The sequence below is a fragment of the Littorina saxatilis genome, linkage group LG11 (genome assembly GCF_037325665.1).
Source record: "Littorina saxatilis isolate snail1 linkage group LG11, US_GU_Lsax_2.0, whole genome shotgun sequence".
Classification (NCBI taxonomy): domain Eukaryota; kingdom Metazoa; phylum Mollusca; class Gastropoda; order Littorinimorpha; family Littorinidae; genus Littorina; species Littorina saxatilis.
Genome location: NC_090255.1, coordinates 5185370 through 5205627, shown reverse-complemented (window position 1 = coordinate 5205627; position 20258 = coordinate 5185370). Strand labels below are relative to the sequence as shown.

The window sequence follows — 20258 nt, the reverse complement described above, 5'->3', positions numbered from 1 at the left end:
GCATTAAAATCGGGCTGAGAGCCGACTAGTATACAGTGCTCATTCTATACTTTACACCTCGCTTACTTGTAGCTTCGGACGTCACGTGTGACCTCATCATTGCAGGTGCAATATTCAAACAATATTCCGCAAGCTCAACCTACATTCAGTAACTACATGGCATAAATTGCACTTCTTTATTCTATGTAAATCATGTTAACTACAGAGTTTTGTATAACACACTAAATTCCGTTTTTTCTTCAGTGAAACGTAAAACCGCCCAAAACGGTATGCACCCGATTTTGTTTAGTGAATGTTCAATCAATATGGCGCACATTGTCAATCACAGTTACATTCTATCTTCTTACTTTATATTGACGGGCATTTTGGAGGTTCAAATGCAACTCTTATGAAAACCAACACTGCCTGAAAATTTAAGGAAAAGCAATTAAAGGCGTTGTTTCACTAAATGAGACTCAGCACACAGTTATCGTCTCGCGCATACATTTCTTCACAGGTATCTTTATATATTTTTCACCCACGCTTAGAGCAGGCATTTGACTATGTATTAACGTGCATGTTAAGTTCATTACACTCCACCCTTACCTGTGATAGTGCCTCTCAAAAGGCTTTCATAACATAACTTTGACTTACAAAATTAGGGGGTGTGCTTCCTAAAAGAACTCTCACACTTAGTGTTTATAAGCTATCTCATCAGATGTACTTGCAACTAAAAGCCCAAATGAATGCACTTCCCTCTGATATGTATTTCATTAGCTTGTGGCTTACAAAACGTCTTTTATGAGATTTGACATTATCCAGAAAAATGAAAATGACGTGACGTAACACAATTTCTGAAATGCAAGGCCTCCTGGTGCCACTATGTGTTGCATGTAAACAATCTTTTTGCTTGCTGTTTAACACCTCACAATTACTTGATAGTTCAGTCAAAAATATTTACTCTGCTGCCTGCGGTTAAGCTGATATTACCGATTATTGCAACAAAGTGTTTTTTCTGAAGTGCATTTTTAAACAAAACTGGGCTACTTTGCCTTAAAATTGCGTATAGCTGCTGCCACTTTTGTGTAACAAGAAAAGTTGTTTCAAAGACTACCTTTACGGTATATGCATTTGCTGTCAGATAAAACCAAATTGGCTCCCGTGCCTTAACATCGACCTCAGAGCCATGTTTATTCCTCGTCAAAAGTGAGCGCCGTTGCATGGCGTTCTTGGCGACTCCACTGCGTCAAACGGAGATGCCACCGCGTTGCTCCGGTGTAACACAACATTTTTACTCCACGAAAAATTTACTCCAGAGTAAAAATTTCGTACGAGTAAATTTTTCGTACGAGAAAAGAACTCCCCAAGGCACAAACAAATGACTCCCTCCACGAAATTTTTACTCCCCATTTTTTTTACTTCCAGTAAAAATCTCGTAGGCGAAAATGGGATACGGGCAAAGGGATAATGCCAATATGTGATATCGCGCGAACGAATGTCGCGCTACCCTCCCTCCACCCCTTCCACTACCAAGACTAACAGGGGACAAGGGAGTATACATTTCGTACACCTGGCATGGGAAGTTAATTTGCTCGTGTTAGGGTGAAGTAATTTATTCGTTTTTTATTCGTCAGGGGAGTAACATGTGTGTACGAAATGTTAACTCGGAACTCATCTGTCGTGGGGAGTAACTTTCTCGTGTAATGGGGCAGTGCTTTTTTCGTAAAGGGAGTAACATTTTTCGTACGAAATTTTTACTCCGGAGTAAAAATCTCATGGGAGTAATTTTCTTGTGTTACACAGGCGCTGTAGGAGACCCTACTGCGCGTATCTCGGCGTTCTTCATTTTTCTTGGACGCCGCGGGAACGCCGTGAGGACGCAGCCCTAGTGTGACAGGAGTATAAGCGAGACGAGGAATAATTATTAATCATTCCGTCCGTGAACTCAGCTTGAACTTAAGTCGTGCACCTTTCGACAGGCTGCACAAAGGCAAACAGTGAGAAATAAACAAATGTCTCACAAAAAAGATTTCTAAAAACAGGGGAGAGGTTACATGAAACCTATCCTTTCCCACGAAAAACTTTTGGAAAGTCTATGCGTTCCGGCTCAGAAAACAGGACATGCACGAAACGCACACACATAGGCTACACACACACAAACATAAGTCATACACACACACACACACATACACACAAGTACGCACGCACACACACACATACCACACACACACACACTGACACACACACACACTGACACACACTCAGTAATACATGATCCCACCACGTTTCCCGAAAAACTACCCTTTCTCATAAATTTGCATTCAAACAGCACCCCGTGAACAGGAACGGGGGCAGGCGGATTGTATTTCCTGAGGCTCCTCAGAAGTTGGTGACAGAACAAAATCCTTTAAAAAAATCTTCCAGTGAATCTTACAACATTAATAATGATTTAAACTTGTTTTTCTTTTTCCTTTTCGTTTCTTTACCTCGTCGACGTTGCGGTTACTGAAGTAAAATATTCATCTGTCCGCTGCACTTTCTGTTTGCCTCTCTGTGCCCAATAAGTGCAAAAGCCCATTGTACTCCAAAATAACATGATACAACTCAGTGTACGTGTTACACTGATTCTGATATGCATCAGATTGATTTATTTCGCGAAGATTATTTGAAGCACAACATAAAACTAAAGAAAACATTAAATTCAGAGAACAAATAAATGCAAATTATCAACTTTCAGTCACGTATAGAAGACAGATATGTTTTTCTTTTTGACAGCTTGATCCCGGGCTAGTTAATTATGAGTTATTATGAGTTCAGCAAGCTTATCATGTAATGCAAGACTGAAACCAGTCTGTTTTCTTTTCCTCTATTTGTTAAAAGTGATCCATATAAGCTACTCACAAAAAGTTAAGGATCACTTGCACACAAATTCATAACTTTCCAAATAAGAAAGCCAATGCGTTGGTATTTGGCAAACGTTTAATTCAATGCTTTAGTGATAAGGATACAACATTTCCTTCAATTTAGAGCAATCGTTTGGTCTGTACTTTTTATCAAAGTGTGTACGTATCGAAATTTAATTTCACAAAGTCGTTGAAATCACAAGACATGGCATTCAGATGCTCCCAAAAGTTCAGTAATGCGTGTAACCGCCCTGGCTGTTCTGGCACTCGACGCAGCGAGTCCTCATAGAGTTGACCAGGGTGGTGAAGATCCTCTGTGGAAGCGCCTGCCACTCAGCCTGCAGCATCCGGTAGAGGTGCTGGACATCCCTGGGAGGGGGGTGGTTGCTCCTCACTTTGCGATCCAACTCATCCCAGAGGTTCTCAATCGGGTTGAGATCGGGACTGCATGCTGGCCACTCCATTCTGTTGACTCCAGACTGCTGCAGGAAGTCGTTGACCACCCTTGCCCTGTGGGGGCGAGCGTTGTCATCCTGGTAGACAGCCTGCGGTCCCATCTGCTGCAGTGCAGGCACAGCCAGCGGTCGAAGGATCTCATCCCGGTATCGGAGGCCAGTCAGGTTACCCTGTGGTGAAGGCGGAAGGCCCCCCAGACCATTACAGAACCTCCACCAAAGGCCACCTTTTCTTGGACAGTGGCGTCAATGTAGCGTTCCCCTTGGCGCCTCCAGACCCTCATTCGGTCGTCGTTGTGGTTCAGGGTGAAGCGTGATTCATCGCTGAACAGGACCTGGGACCATTGCTGACATGCCCACCTCACGTGACGTCTGCAGAAGGCGCGGCGTGCTGCCCTATGGGCTGGAGTTAAGCGTGGCCGCCAAGCTGGGCGACGAGAACGGAGGTTAAACCCTCGAAGGCGATTCCGTACGGTCTGCTGGCTGATGTTGGTGTTAGTAGCCACCCTCAGCTGCCTTCGAATAATGCTGGAAGAGGCTGTTCTTGTTTGCAAGGCTAGTCGTTCAATGAGACGATCTTCACGTGGAGTTGTCTTCTTTGGTCGCCCAGGTCTGCGTCTTTCCTGGACCCTCCCAGTGGCTGTGAAACGTTGAATCAGTCTGACAATGACCGAGATGGACACGTGAAGTCGCCTGGCCACTTCTCGCTTGGGGACACCATCTTGGAACCATGCAACAGCTCGTCCCCTCTCAAACTCGTTAAATTTTCGTCGTGGAGGCATTGTCAGATAATGCCTAATACTGGTGGTATGTCTTTTCAAAAAGCCAAGCAAGTGACAGCATCTCACACATAAACAGCAGTTCTTGCAGGTGCATAATGGTTTTTCCATGTGGCTTGTGCAATGCGTTCGGGCTGAACGGTCCAAAACAAGGTCCTTTTTCGCAAGTTTCCGCTTTTTCTTTTGCTACCAAGCTCAGTAGTAGAGAATCCAGTGCAATTTTCCCACTAACACAACATCGCCCACTTACAGCTGAACAAGAATTCATAACAATTTATTTTGACTGAGAAATAAATAACAGTAGCGAACTGATTTTATTGAGCACCTGTTTTCTCATAGTGATCCTTAACTTTTTGTGAGTAGTGTATATACTAGGGTACACACACATACCGTGGCTTTCAGATTTTGCTTGTATTTCTTGTTTGTGCGTGCAAGAAAGACGGGACCAGACTGCTAAACAGCTGTGTCTGTTGGCAGAAACTAGGCATTATGAGTGAACGCTGCCAGAACTGAGTAGGGCCTATAGTAAAAGTGAAAAAGCCTGATGGTTTTGATCAAATTGATGTTTGTGTGCCCGCAACTGTTTTTACACGTGCAAGCTATCCTGAGAGGGTACTAAATGTGGTAAATGAAATTGTTTTGAACGCTCTAGCACTGTCACTGACAAAGTTTGTCAGAACCGGAAGTGGTCCATATTACTGAGGAGCCGGTGTAATGATGAGCGAGTTTTCGCGAGGAACAGGGTTGAGCTACGGTAGGGTCACTGCGCATGTCTGGTTTTTTTCTTCGCGGAAACGCTGTTGGGTTGTGTCCAGTCGCGTCCCTTGCAACAAGATGGCGACAAGCGCGTTACGGATTTACTGTTGTGGAGAGTTGATGGACGACGATGATGAACAAGCAGTACTGTTTTATTGTTGATGTGAATGTAATGCCAAAACATCGAACTATCGATTCGAACGTCAATGAAGAAGTGAGCGTGAAAATCGAGCGCAAAACAGCCGGGTAAAAGCTCAGGGCGCTAAAGTACATTTGAGCCGAAATCGCACCCAAACTCCTGTTGACCTCATTTCTTCCCAAAATAAACATCACTGCTAAAATAAAATGCATTAAAACCAAGACAGTATCCAACCCAGTATCCTTAATTTTTGAAAGGCTAAGTGATTTACAACAAATGTCTTCTCACAATCCGTAACTTTGTCAAAAAATATTTGCAGAAGTTTCTCACCTCGCCTTGGCAGCCATCTTGGAACTGGAGAGACCCTACGCAGGAAGCAAGGTTGAAAGTTGGTTAACCGGTGACGTCACTCCAGTCGTACCGGACCGAGTTTTTGCGACCTCCTGTTCGACTCGAGTCACCTTAGTTGACGCTAAAACTCGCTCCAAATGAGATTGGCCCCTCTGTCACCTTACCCCCTCGATATATACTCGAGACCAAGTTGTTTCCTGGTCAAATTACAGAAGTGAACTTATTTAAGGACGAAAAGCATGTCAGTTTCTTGCATTTTTAGAAAATTGGTGGTGAAATTTAATAGATTCGAAAACCGGCGACGGTGTACCGAGCGGTTACGTTCCTTGAATGAGAAGGGAAACATTGTAGGATGAATCACATTTCTAAGTTTAAATTAAAAAAAATGGTCGGACAAATTTGACCCCATGAATGTAAAGTACCCAAGGTCGCTCGCTCAGTCGTAAGTCAGTAATATCGAAGGATGTTTTTTTGTTTAGTGTTGAGTTTACAGGGCCGGACCCAGGGGGGGGGGGGTTCCAGGGGTTCCGGAACCCCGCCCCCTGGAAAAAGCATGTACCTTGCTTTGAGGTTTTTTTGTTTTTGTTTTTTTTAAATAAATTTTGTGTGTGTCTAACAAATTTTATTCAATGTGAAATCCGATGAGAAAAAGGTACCCCCCCCCCCCCCCCCCACAATGCTGCTCTTAACCCTCAAAACAAGGCCCAGAATGCACCAGATTGCACAGATTTTAACCGTTTTTCAACAAATTTCCGGGGGAGCATGCCCCCGGACCCCCCTAGTTCAGCAGGCGCGCGCTTGTGGCTTCGCCACTTCGCTGATTTTCCCCCCAAAAAAAGGAGGAACCCCCCCCTTACAACTCATTTGGTCCGGCCCTGGTTTATACAAGATCAACGAGGCCGAGGGGGCCGGGAAGGTGACAGAAGGGCCAATCTCACATCGCTACACCGGGTTAGGTACCCTTTATCAGTCTACCAGAAACTTTGTGTCTGTGTCTCCGTGCATGTTTGAAAAGGTCACGATTAGGGGAGCGAATTGCCCGACAGTTCTGACTTCCGCACGTTAAATAAAATCAGTAATTGCTATTAATTTTAGTGACTAGTCACCAAAGACTGACAACAACAAATGCGATGTGGTGCCAAAAGAAAATGTTCCATGTTTATGTAAAACAGTGAAAATGGACATTACAATTTTCTTATCTTATCTTATCTCATCTTAAAATATCTGATGTATTGCAATAGTTTTGTGTAAATTGACGCTTCAGGAAAGATAACTCTCCCATCACTTCCGGAAGAATAGGTTCATTGGATTTCCCCCAGCGGGTAGACACTGTGCTTGGCGGTTGAACCTATACACATTTTGTCAACTTTAACCTCCCAATCGGTGGGTTTCTTGAATAAATAACGACACACATGATACAGTTTAGCTCATTCATGCTTGTTTCCAAGCGTCCATCGCGCACATCTGCAAAATTTAGAGTTCCAACAGAGAACGAACTCGTCCCCCACAAACTGCGTCTATGCCTCAAATTTAATGTTTTTATCCCCCTAGTTTTGTCCTGTCTTCACAAAGGACACATTCCATTTGAATAAAACATCCACTGCCAACAAGGAACGATACACATTCTATGTTTAAGTTTCAATATCAAGGTGATTTTTGTTCGGACAGTTACTGAGTTAGATTCCGAAGTTGTTCAGATTCGTACATCAAGTGGTCACACTAATTTAAATTAGTGTCAACATATGTGATCTATCTTCTACTTGTTCAGCTTCAGATGCTATCGATTAAAGACATGGACGCAGTGTTTATGCTTCAAATACTGCACAAGCTGTTTAGAGCAAGAAATTGCAACAATATTCACCAATAGTTGTGCATTCATTGATTCAACTTTGAAGACGGACTCTAATAGACCTTTTCGGTATCTGAGCAGCTCTCGCGAGACACGCTCTTTGTTATGCTTTGAACATCGCGAGAACTTCGAACCTTCGCTTGTGCAGCTCGCACGAGATCGCTGTACCGCATGCTTTGCTATGCTCTGAAGCTTGCGAGAGATTACGAGAGCTTGGAATACCGATAGGGTCTATTCAGTAATTGGTCATTTATTGTATGTGATCACTGCTGTACTGTAAAGCATTTCTAAGAACTTTTTGGGACAGAACTTTGGCTTACTTCTGATCTGTGTAAACTCACAGCCTTCATTTAAAATAAGATACACTGATACAGTGATAGTGATAGCATTGATACAGTCATACTTATTTCATTAAACTTAAAGATCCCTAGACTAATACTATAGAAATACAATAGTATTAGTAATACTAATAGGTCATCAAGTTAATTTATGATTCTTGACTATATGTAAATTTACAGTTACCCACTGGTTGTGATCATTGCTGGTGATCAGGATGAGTAAGAATTACAACCCTATGCAGATTCCCCCCAGGTGGCTCCACTGTCCTCGCAAGAGCGCCCTTTTACAAGGTATACATTTTTGTTTTCATAAATTAATGTTTGAGTTTTGGTATTGTAACTTTTTGTGAAGTCAGTCAAAAGATAGACCACTGGTTGTAAATTGATTCGTACTGATTTGTCCACATCTGGAATGAAAGGGAAAAACGCTAACAAGAAAAAGAGGGAACAAGGCATGTAAACTTTCATGAAGATATGTTTGGTAATTTTTTTATGGAATTGCTGTTGCTCTACACACACACATGTATGCAAACATTACACTTGTAAGTGTTATTGCTATCAGCATCATTATTTTTTGTTGGGTGGTTTTAAACATCATTTCATGAACCATTAAAATCACGCCTGGTTGTACTCGTTGAAACTTAAGCATTATGACCGAAGGTGGGACAGGGAGGGAGAGTCATACTTTCAGAAATTGTTCCACAATAATTTGAGTTTATTCAGTTTTTGGGGCTTCTTAAGTTCTTTGTTCATATTGTCAAACAGACTTTCATCTTTAATGATTTTTAGTTGGACTTTCAATTATCAAAATCAGTTCAAAAAATGTTCTTGTTTTTGTTTTCCTTTACCCCTGAAGTCCTATAAAATTTATTTTTTCTGTTTATTTCTCTTATTTTCCTGTACATTTTTCAGTAACTTGTGAAGTTGTGTTACTGAAAATGACACAAACTCTACAGTCTGACCTGACCTGATGAACACCTCTCCGTAACAATCATCTGCCCACAACAACCTTTCCATAGCGACCACCGATTTATAATAACAAATGTTGGTCAGTCTCGTAGGTGATTGTTATAGACAGGTTCGTAAGAGGCTGACCGACATTGGTCATTATAGACAGGTTTGACTTTAGTTGAGCAAACTAGTTAGAATTACTACTGACACTAGTAACAGAAGTGAAATGTTTTCAAAGCAATTAATTTTTATTCTTGTTTGCAGACAAATTTATTGCTTTCAAAACACCGCTGGACAGTCGCTATGACGACCAGGTACCAGAGGAGAGTCGCTTCAGCTTGGACATGCTGTTTCAGTCTTTGAAAACATACAAGGTCTGTGTGTGTGTGTGTGTGTGTCACTGTGTGTGTCACTGTGTGTGTATGTGTGTGTGTGTGTGTGCGTGTGTGTGTGTGTGTGTGTGTGTGTAGTTTCATTGACTCAGTCTTGCTTACTGTTTGTATAAATTTAAGACATTGTCTTTTCTACCAGTCCCAACCCCTATTCACGACACTTACTGACTTAGTCCCTTCTTCATATCTTCTGACCGTAAAGGTAAATTTGGAGTAAGAACAGGTGTCTTTGAACTTGCTCTTCTCTGGAAAAACAGCAGGAATCACTCTGTCTGTAAGAAAGGATGTTCTCAATGTTTGCGTAATAAAAAGAGGTTTCATGTTTATTTCAGGTGAAGATTGGCTTACTGATAGATCTGAGATTGAACTTTATTTTACAAGAACAAAGATTTAAGGCTGGGCCTTTTCTTACAATCTGTCCTTGGGACAACAACACAGAAAACAACAAACTACTAACACTGAGAGGCTTAATAAAAAAAAGGTTTCAACTTTCATGTTTATTTCAGGTGAAGATGGGCTTACTGATAGATCTGACCAACACCAGGAGGTTCTACGACAGCAAGAAGGTGGAGCAGGAATACGAATGTCGCTACGTCAAAGTACAATGCAAAGGGTAACGTTTCATTATTTGTCTCGTATGAGAGAAAGAAACAACTCGTTCAATTATGTTTGTAGAATGGTACACAGTACAGTTACTTCTCTGAACTCCCCAAATACAGCAGTCCCTGCAATGTACGGCCCCCGGCGTGAGCGGACACCTGACATGTATGGACACATTTGCTCGGCACGGAGTGTTTTCCTTCTATATTTGCCCCCCCTTAAACGGACACCTGCAAAACGTGGACGCGGACACTCATTTTCGGTCCCAACCTCATACCTCCAATGTACGGACAGACCTTCGTCAAATGTTCACCACAACAAAGTCGATAACAGAGCAGTCCGGCTCTTGGTACAAAGATCACAGCCGCAATGGCGTGATGACAGTCACTGATAACTTGAGTGCACGTGTACCCATCAGGAGAGGGGGGAGGAGGGGTAGTTTTGGTCAGGAGTGGAGTACATGCGAAGATGCCAACATGAAACTGCACTGTGCTCTTTATTCTTGTCTGTTGGACGTAAACAACAGAAACCACATGTACAGTCGATGAAGGTCCTGAGCGAAAGAGAGTGAAAAACGGCCACAGTTCTCAGCATCGTGCGTCTGTGTGTAACCTCTTTCATTGACAAGATACTCTTGTTTCCCCTCAGCCTTGACCAGTGAGTCGGTTGCCTAATCTGTGAACCCTTCAGTTGTCTTGCTTTGTCAAAAGTTACGACACAGTCAACTGGTTTTGCTCTGAGTGAACAGTGCAGCTTGCCTCTCTGGCCACAGCCCCAAACAGTACATGGCTGGAGGGAGTGAGAGAGAGGGAGGGGGGGGGTGGTGGAGGGGTAGCTGGCTAAACTCTGTGGGGTGTCCGGTGTCACTACATGTCAGCAGGAAGAGCATTGGAGAGAAATAGAGAGGTGTACTCTTCCACACAATTTCCAAGCATCAGTTGTCACGGCTTGGGGTAGGCATTAGTGAGGGAGAGTGGGAGCTGTGTTATGTACAGTGTATTTCCGACTGAAGAGTGAAAAGTCACTGCCATGCCACATGATCGGCATGCAGTCAATAAAGCCAGACAAGAAGAAAATAAATTACATGACTATGACATGCAGCTCTATCTGCTGCTATTTCTTCAAACTGGTTTTCAAGCTTATTCTTTCAAAGCATCTGCACACGCTCCTCTGTGCTGTGTTTGTGTGGCTGCTTTCGTATGTCAGTGCATGGTGAGTGTGTTCACTGCCTTGAGGATTTATTTTATCTCTTCTTTTCAACACTTTTCATACAGATCATTTTTACAGAAGGTTTAAAGAAGTATTAGCAGTTTATTGTTATTGTTTAGTAGCCACAAGAAGTGATTAGCATAGACTCAATCCTGTTGTTTGTGTGTCTCTGTGTGAGTGTATGGCGGAGGGGGTGGTGTGGTCACCCCTCCCGTGACCGGACACCTGCAATGTACGGACAGTTTTGCTATGGCCCAAGGGTGTCCGTTCATGAGAGGGACTGCTGTACAGGAAAAGTTTAAGTTTTTAAAATATAGAGAATTTAAGTGAAACCGCATACTACAATTGACAGATTTCATAAAGAGAAACTCTAAATAACTGGGTCATAACAAATGCTGTTTTTATATGTTATACTCTTACTTTCTCCCAAGCGCAAGACAAATTCTTCTATGAAAATTGAAGCCAATAAAATTTGAGTTGAGTTGAGTTGAGTTGAGTTGAAAATAGGAACAACAACCACCAAGGTCTTAAAAAAGAAAGCAAATGGTTGCAAACAATGTTTTGATTTTCTTTTCTTTTTTCATTCATAGAAAGTTGTGAGAAACAAAGGGGCGTAAGGCAGCACTCCAAATCCGCACATGAAATGAGAGTTATGTGGAGCCAATCTCCTTGCACCTGAAAGAATAACAAGCATTAAAATGAACAAGTAACTTATCCTCAAACATACGTGACAAGGAGACTACCGCGTCAACCTTCACTTTAGACTCTGCAGTTGTCGGCCGTTGAGAACGCGAGCTATTTATAGCTTGACGTTTCATATATGCTGCCGACATCTGTGAATTGTAAAGTTCTGTTTGTGATAGGGTCTGGCTGCTGCTCTCTCCTTATATGTTCTCGGTTTCCTTTGCGTAACCATAACAGTTTTTATAGGGCTAAGAAATTTGCTCTAAAATTTTCAATCCTGTTTGATTGGACTTCGCCTCCAAAGGTGATTGTTGTGTTCAGACACTCGGTTACACATAGAAAGAATTATTTTAATGCATTAATTAATATTAGTTTTGTAAGTCAGTATCGGGTGTGTAAAACAACTGTTCACTTGTTGATGTCTATGTGTGTACACACGCATGTGTTAACGGCTGTGTACAAATATTTGACGGATTCTTGAAGTAGACATGTGTTGATTTGCAGTCGTTCCGAGACCCCCACACAGGAACAAGCTCAAACCTTCATGGATCTCTGCGAGCGCTTCGTTCAGCAGAAACCTCTGGAAATCATAGGTGAGCGTGGAGATCTAGCCTGTTAGATTGTGGACTACAGTGGAACACCCTTTTAAGACACCCACCCCCCCCCCCTCCACCCCCCACCCCAATTTAAGACTTCCCCCTTTTTAAGACCCTCATTTCTCAGACATTTTTTCATAAGACCAAAAAAAAAATAGGTGTGGTTAACCCTTTCGCTGCCAATCAAAACTTACTTATGTGCATTCCTGATAGCCCGGGAATTTTGGAGTTCGGGGTGTAATAATTCACACAAAAAACTAGCTCCAAACTGGCAGTAGGTAGGTAAGTAATACGTATGTTATTTTTAAAGGAAATTGAACCAAGAATCTGTTTTTAGTGTCTAAACATGGAAATAATGATTAGTTTGGCTTATAATGATGTTTAAATATGAACTTTTGAAAAATCAGTCCGGCACATCTTCCGGTGCCCGTGGATTAAACACAGGTGGCTGTTTTGCTTGCTCCAAGAAAGGATCATAATCACTGTCATCTACCAGGGCGGGGATGTAGCTCAGTCGGTAGCGCGCTGGATTTGTATCCAGTTGGCCGCTGTCAGCGTGAGTTCGTCCCCACGTTCGGCGAGAGATTTATTTCTCAGAGTCAACTTTGTGTGCAGACTCTCCTTGGTGTCCGAACACCCCCGTGTGTACACGCAAGCACAAGACCTAGTGCGCACGAAAAAAATCCTGTAATCCATGTCAGAGTTCGGTGGGTTATAGAAACACGAAAATACCCAGCATGCTTCCTCCGAAAGCGGCGTATGGCTGCCTAAATGGCGGGGTAAAAACAGTCATACACGTAAAAGCCGTGGGAGTTTCAGCCCATGAACGAACAAACAAACAAACTGTCATCTACATGTTTCCAACGAATCGTCCGAAAGAAGATCTCCCCCTTCCCCTGTCAGTATCCATAATCATTTGCACCGCCTGTAGCGTCAGTCCATCTTTGTTTTTCCCTACTAGGGCCCGGTCGACTGTCACCGTTAGCCAGTTTGACGAGTCGAGCTTTTTCTCCCCTTCTCTGCCGCCAAGGCCGAAAATAGCCTTCAGACGCAAAACCGCGTCACCACTTATGTTTATTCATGAGAGTGAGGTATCCTACTAAGCCATTGGCTGGTATTTGTGTGTCAGCAGTGACGTAGCATTTCATTTTCTGGAAAATCCCGGAACTGAGATGACGGGTTTACCCGTCACGTAGGCGCTGCGACTGCACTGGCACTGGCACTGGCACCAGGGGTTAAGGTAACATAGCCAACAAAAATAGGGTAGGAAGGTAGGCAATCCCTTTTTTTTTTTTTTTTACTTTTTTATTCTATTTTTTTCATTTTGGTGGTCGCACTTTGCCATTAGCAGAGCAACCAAGCGTGTAGCACTCGCAACCGAAGAAGATGCCGCCATTTTTGTCATGGGAACCGTCTGTTGGGTCTTTTTAGTAGAAGGAGTTATTTCCCTTGCATCGTCTGTCGTCTGCATGACGACTCGAGCGCTTTCGCTTTCATTGCGTTTTCTGCACTCGTTTTCTTGTTTTCATTTTTTTTTTTTGTTTGTTGACAAATGTAATAAAAAGTTATAGGGTCGGCCCCTAAAAATAGGGTAGGTCAGGTTACCGTGACCACACCTTTTTTTTTTTTAGGCCTAACCTCTGTAAATTTACCCCCATTTTAAGACTCCCTCCATTAGGGACTGGGTGGCCGAGTGGTAACTCACTTGCGCTCGGAAGCGAAAGGTTGCGAGTTCGACCCTGGGTCAGGGCGTGAGCAATTTTCTCCCCCCTTTCCTAACCTAGGTGGTGGGTTCAAGTGCTAGTCTTTCGGATGAGACGAAAAACCGTGGTCCCTTCGTGTACACTACATTGGGGTGTGCACGTTAAAGATCCCACGATTGACAAAAGGGTCTTACCTGGCAAAATTGTATAGGCATAGATAAAAATGTCCACCAAAATACCCGTGTGACTTGGAATAATAGGCCGTGAAAAGTAGGATATGCGCCGAAATGGCTGCGATCTGCTGGCCGATGTGAATGCGTGATGTATTGTGTAAAAAAATTCCATCTCACACGGCATAAATAAATTGCATAAAATAAAAATAAATACATTTAAAAAAAAATCCCTGCGCTTAGAACTGTACCCACGGAATATGTGCGATATAAGCCTCATATTGATTGATTGATATGAGACCTAATTTTCTCAGATTTGTTTTGGTCTTAAAAGGGGAGTTCCAATGTATTAGATTGTGGACAGACGGGCGCTGTGGCATGGTGGTAAGACGTCGGCCTCTTAATCGGAAGGTCGAGGGTTCGAATCCCGGCTGCGGCCGCCTGGTGGGTTAAGTGTGGAGATTTTTCCAATCTCCCAGGTCAACTTATGTGCAGACCTGCTAGTGTCTTATCCCCCTTCGTGTGTACACGCAAGCACAAGACCAAGTGCGCACGGAAAAGATCCTGTAATCCATGTCAGAGTTCGGTGGGTTATAGAAACACGAAAATACCCAGCATGCTTCCTCCGAAAGCGGCGTATGGCTGCCTAAATGGCGGGGTAAAAACGGTCATACACGTAAAATTCCACTCGTACAAAAAACACGAGTATATGTGGGGGTAGAAGAAGAAGAAGATTGTGGACTGTTAAGAATTGAATGGGCCTTCATGTTAGTTTTGATCTTGTTTGGGGATACCTTCCGCTGGCAATTAGCTCTATGCCTCTTGTGACATGGGAAGTAACTCCATCAATTTCAGACTATAAAGACATCATGGCAAAGTATCACTACAAGTTTTCTGAAATTATAAACGTTCAAACCTCACAGGAAGCCGGTAGAAACAGAAACTGATATGGGTCATAGATAGCATTTTGTTCTGGGAGCTGCATCATGGGTTTTTGAGTGGGTATAATCGGGCACTCATTTTCATTTCATTTCATTTTCATTTTCATTACTTTATTGTCCCATCGCTGGGAAATTCGGGTCGCTTCCTCCCAGTGGAAAGCTAGCAGCAACGGAGTCGCGCTACCCAGGTGTCTGCGTGTTTAGGTGTATTCAGCCACCTGCACTTATGGCAGAATGACCAAGGTCTTTTACGTGCCATTGTGATGACACGGGGGTGGGACATGGCTTCCGTCTCTGGGTCTTCACATAAAGTTGACCCGTGTCTGTCCCGGCCCAAATTCGAACCTGCGACCTTCCGATCACAAGTCCAGTGCTCCACCAACTGCACTGAGCTACCGGGCCCCCTCAGAGGGGGATTGGGTTCAAATTGGTCATTTAAAGATCATGCGGGACTGCAGTTATAGGTCAGTGAGTAGTTACTGAATTTAGCAACATTTTAGTATTTTATTTTTGCTCAAGTGTCTGTTTTCGTAGTTCTTATTGTGGTATTGAATAACATTTCCGCAGTTTGTAAGTGTTAACCTATAGTTCCATTTTTCTTTTTTCAGGTGTTCACTGCACTCACGGATTCAACAGAACAGGTTTTCTCATCGTCAGCTACCTTGTGGAAAAACTGTGTTGGAGGTACAGTATGACTATGAGGCAAACTTTAAAACAATAATTAATATAAACTGTGCCAAAAAAATATTGCAACAACCTTTGGTACCCCAACTAAAATATTCATTGCAATGTCATTTCATTAAAACGTTCTAATAGAACTTCTATGCCATGTGACCCCTGTAAACAAGGCTTTATTGGAACAAGTGGCTGAAGTTTGCAACCACTCTAGATACCATGGATAAGTACTTCTAATGTGGTTCATTTGAAAAAGAATTGAGGTGGGACTGTGTAGAAGAGCAATGCAGGACTAGTTTTAACCATCATAAGTTAAAAATGTACCAAATAGACAATGTTCGGAAATAACTCTGTCAGGTTTGTATGCGTTGTGAAAGAGTGAGTACCCTTGATTTTTCTTGGACAAATAATTGACACGGGGTTCCTGTACATGTGTATGAGACACACCCTTGCTAGTGACCGGCCTGTAGTGTCACAGGGGAAATATGTCACATGGGGAAACTTTTTCTGAAACATGTGTACAGGAACCACGTGCCGATTATTTGTCCAAAAAAAAGCAAGGGTACCGTATTTGACGGACCACAAGCCGCGTGACAAGATAGCGTACAGAGAAACACCGGATGTATTGGATCTTGCGCGCGCGAGATTTTGTTTTTTTGTGTCTCGCGATAGTTGGAGGAGTGAGAGCCGCCATGTTGTGTTTTCGTCTGCTCGAAATGTGCGCAAAAGTCGTAAATCATCCCAAAAAAGCTTATTCTGGGCGTGACTATACATGTGTGTGTTGGTTACAAATTGTGTGTGTGATATTTTTCTTCAAACTTTTTCACTTTTCTTCTTTGTTTCACTTGTTTTTTCTCGGAGCCGATTTCGCCAAATACCGTACTTTCGTTTGCCTGGTTGTTTTGATTGATTGACACGATCTGATTATATTTTTTCTTACGGCGGCTAATATAGTGACGCGGCCTATACGTGGCTCGTCCCAATTTTTTTGTTAAAAGTCAGGGGTGCGGCTTATAAAACGGTGCGTCTTGTAATCCGTCAAATACGGTACTCACTCTTTCACAACCCATACAAATCCGGCAGAGTTATTTCTGGAATTCATCGATTGGCAAATGAAAAGATGCGGATAGTGTGTACAGCTGTTGTTTGCTACACCTTTACCTTTGCAAGAATGCTGCCGGTTCTTTTCACAGTTTAACATTTGTTTTAGTGGTTGGTTTTTGTGATGTTTGCTTGTACATTTTGTCAGTTATTTCAGTTATTCTCGCTACTTCTTACATTATTAGTTTATATTTTAATGAAATCTTGTGTTGCAGTGTGGAAGCTGCTGTCAACAAATTTGCAGAGGTATGCTTTGTGTGGGCATGTTTGTGTCTGTACTTCTTGCATCCACACCTATGCGTCTCTCCACTTTTCTATGTGTGTGTGTGTGTGTGTGTGTGTGTGTGTGTGTGTGAGCTCTTTGTGTGTGTGTGTGTGTGTTTTGTGTATGTGAATAGCTAACACATCAGGGGAGATCACTAATGTCAGGTTCTTGATTGTACTTTTCATTTTGAATCAACAACATATTGTGCACTTTTTATCATGTGAGTTGTACCAAGACAACATATTGTGCACTTTTTATCATGTGAGTTGTACCAAGATAACATATTGTGCACTTTTTATCATGTGAGTTGTACCAAGACAACATATTGTGCACTTTTTATCATGTGAGTTGTACCAAGACAACATATTGTGCACTTTTTATCATGTGAGTTGTACCAAGATAACATATTGTGCACTTTTTATCATGTGAGTTGTACCAAGATAACATATTGTGCACTTTTTATCATGTGAGTTGTACCAAGATAACATATTGTGCACTTTTTATCATGTGAGTTGTACCAAGACAACATATTGTGCACTTTTTATCATGTGAGTTGTACCAAGACAGCATATTGTGCACTTTTTATCATGTGAGTTGTACCAAGACAACATATTGTGCACTTTTTATCATGTGAGTTGTACCAAGATAACATGAATGCATGTGATTAAGAATGATATTCTCCATGCATAACATGTGAAATAATGGCTTAGAATCTGTTCAATAGTCTGACCGGTATGTGTGTACCAGTTTGATTCCAAAATGAATTTCTTCTGCAAAGAAGACTTGACTTTAAAATGAACATACCAAGAGTCTGTTAAATAGTCTAACTGGTATGTGTGTACCAGTTTGATTCCAAAATGAATTTCTTCTGCAAAGAAGACTTGACTTTAAAATGAACATACCAAGAGTCTGTTAAATAGTCTAACTGGTATGTGTGTACCAGTTTGATGCCAAACTGAATTTATTCTGCAAAGAAGACTTGACTTTAAAATGAATATACCAAGAGTCTGTTAAATAGTCTAACTGGTATGTGTGTACCAGTTTGATGCCAAACTGAATTTATTCTGCAAAGAAGACTTGACTTTAAAATGAACATACCACCAGTTTTTATAGTGCAAAGAGCCATGGAAATAAGTGTCTCTAACTGCAACCAGCAGGGCGGGGATGTAGCTCAGTCGGTAGCGCGCTGGATTTGTATCCAGTTGGCTGCTGTCAGCGTGAGTTCGTCCCCACGTTCGGCGAGAGATTTATTTCTCAGAGTCAACTTTGTGTGCAGACTCTCCTCGGTGTCCGAACACCCCCGTGTGTACACGCAAGCACAAGACCAAGTGCGCACGAAAAAGATCCTGTAATCCATGTCAGAGTTCGGTGGGTTATAGAAACACGAAAATACCCAGCATGCTTCCTCCGAAAGCGGCGTATGGCTGCCTAAATGGCGGGGTAAAAAACGGTCATACACGTAAAAGCCGTGGGAGTTTCAGCCCATGAACAAACAACCAAACAAACTGCAACCAGCCAGTTTTGACTGTACAGTGGTACCTGCCATGTGTGGCCCCTCTGATGAGAGGACACCTCCCTTAAAATGACACATTCTGGGTTCCCTTTGTCTATTATCTCTACCAAAATAAACCTGTCATGACAGGCCACCTGCCATGTAGGGACACTTTTAGCTGGTCCCAAGGGTGACCTTTCATCGCAGGTACCACTGTAACAGAAATGTCTCACACATAATTGGATTGTCTTCATGGACTTTGTTGCACTGTATTTTCAGAGTCGACCACCAGGAATCTACAAACAGGATTACCTGGATGAGCTGTTCAATCGCTATGGTGATCCTGAGGATACTCCTTCTGCCCCGCCCCTCCCTCAATGGTGCACAGGTATGTCTTTTTTCTGTCATTTCTTTTTCTTTCTTTTCTTTTTCTTTCTTTTCTTGAGATGTGAACTTTTCCTTGTTTTTTGTTTCAAGCTCTGTGAGGTTGTAGCCTCAATCACTAGCGAGCGGCATGTCTTTACAAATGGTCGTCGATCTATGCACTGACGGACGTGATTGCTTCAGCAATGCCGATATTCAGCTTTATTGCGTTTTTACGGGTAGTAGATAGTGTAGAGTACAGATTGGAGCTAATTCTCACTGGGATATCGGTCGTTTCCATGACTTCAGTGGCACAGATCAACCACATACAGAGACACGCCTCTCACTTGCTAGTGATTGGCCTAGAATGCCAGATGTAACTTGCCTCGGTGTTTTCAAAGAAAAGTAAGGAAGAGCAACTCTTCCATAACCCATAAAATCTTGACAGAGTTATTTCCAAACAACATCTACAGTTTTAAAACCTTCAAATATATGAGAAAATCAGATCTTAAAAAGATGGGAGTCTTGAACTGGGGGGTAACTTTACAGAGGTTATGAACAGAATATCTGAGAAAACAGGATCTTAAAAGGGAGGGAGTCTTAAAAGGGGAGTACCACTGTATTGCATGTGAATGTTTGTCGTATCGTGTCTGCAGAGTCGGACGACACAGTTGACGACGATGGCCACAAGATGGACAACGGAGACAGCGCCAACACCAACAGTAACGAAGCCAAGGGTGGTGGACCGGGCAGACGACGAGAGTTTGTCAAAAAGGTCAGCTGTTGTCGTGGTTACGGTTGTGTCAAATGATCATCTAGGTTGTTGAGCAAGGGGAAATGTGAGCCTAACGTTTTTCTTTTAATTTTTGCAATTTGTGTTTTAATTTTTTTTTTTTATTAAGCTTCTTTTTGTCTTTTTGCTTGTTAGCCGCTGCTTTTTTCCAAGACCTTATATAAACCCCAGTCACACATAGACGGCGCTTCTTCTACAATGGAAAAGTGTCCGAGAGCGTGGCCAATCGTGGGCCGAACGTGGGAGGATCTGGAGGAGCGTGGTTTGGTCGGGGTGGGATCTGCTAGGTTGCGAAGCTGCACGCTCTCCATATGCTTATTTTGAACTGCAAAAAAAAAAGGGTAGCCGAGTCGTGGCGCAGTGCAGTCATGATGTAGATTTTTTAATTTGCCATGTGCTGGATTTTGATGGCGATATGCCCCGATTTGATAACTTTTTCAAATCGGGGATGATCGGAATGATCTGCATGGTCTTCGTAAGGACGTAGAGCTGTATGCCAGCTGGGTATCACACATAGTTCTCTTTGCCTACCTGTTCATAATGTTATGTATATCAATGTGTCTAACAGATCCAGGCAAAATACTAGCAGACTGAATAATGAGCAAAGTGCAACGATTCACTAATCCAAAGTGCTGTGTGTTGCAGGATGCCAAGTTTGCGGATGGTGTGACAGGAGTGTTTCAGGTGTTAACACAACCCACACTGTCGCAGGTGCAGCGCAGGTGTCAGACTATGGCCGAGTGGAGAGGGTGAGTTGTCCTTAGAGGCAGTACT

At 42.6% G+C, this 20258-nt stretch overlaps 1 protein-coding gene across 1 annotated transcript in view; it reads left to right on the top strand.

The window, feature by feature from the left end:
- Positions 1 to 6660: 6660 nt before the first annotated feature.
- LOC138979487 (mRNA-capping enzyme-like) overlaps positions 6661 to 20258 on the top strand; it is a 28706-nt gene continuing 15108 nt past the window's right edge. Inside the window, exons 1-10 of the mRNA XM_070352200.1 lie at positions 6661 to 6745; positions 7730 to 7840; positions 8765 to 8874; positions 9399 to 9505; positions 11890 to 11978; positions 15404 to 15479; positions 16787 to 16817; positions 18608 to 18716; positions 19348 to 19466; positions 20130 to 20233. Of these exons, the coding sequence (XP_070208301.1) occupies positions 7765 to 7840; positions 8765 to 8874; positions 9399 to 9505; positions 11890 to 11978; positions 15404 to 15479; positions 16787 to 16817; positions 18608 to 18716; positions 19348 to 19466; positions 20130 to 20233 (821 nt within the window). The 5' untranslated portion in view covers positions 6661 to 6745; positions 7730 to 7764. The remainder of the gene's footprint in view (positions 6746 to 7729; positions 7841 to 8764; positions 8875 to 9398; positions 9506 to 11889; positions 11979 to 15403; positions 15480 to 16786; positions 16818 to 18607; positions 18717 to 19347; positions 19467 to 20129; positions 20234 to 20258) is intronic.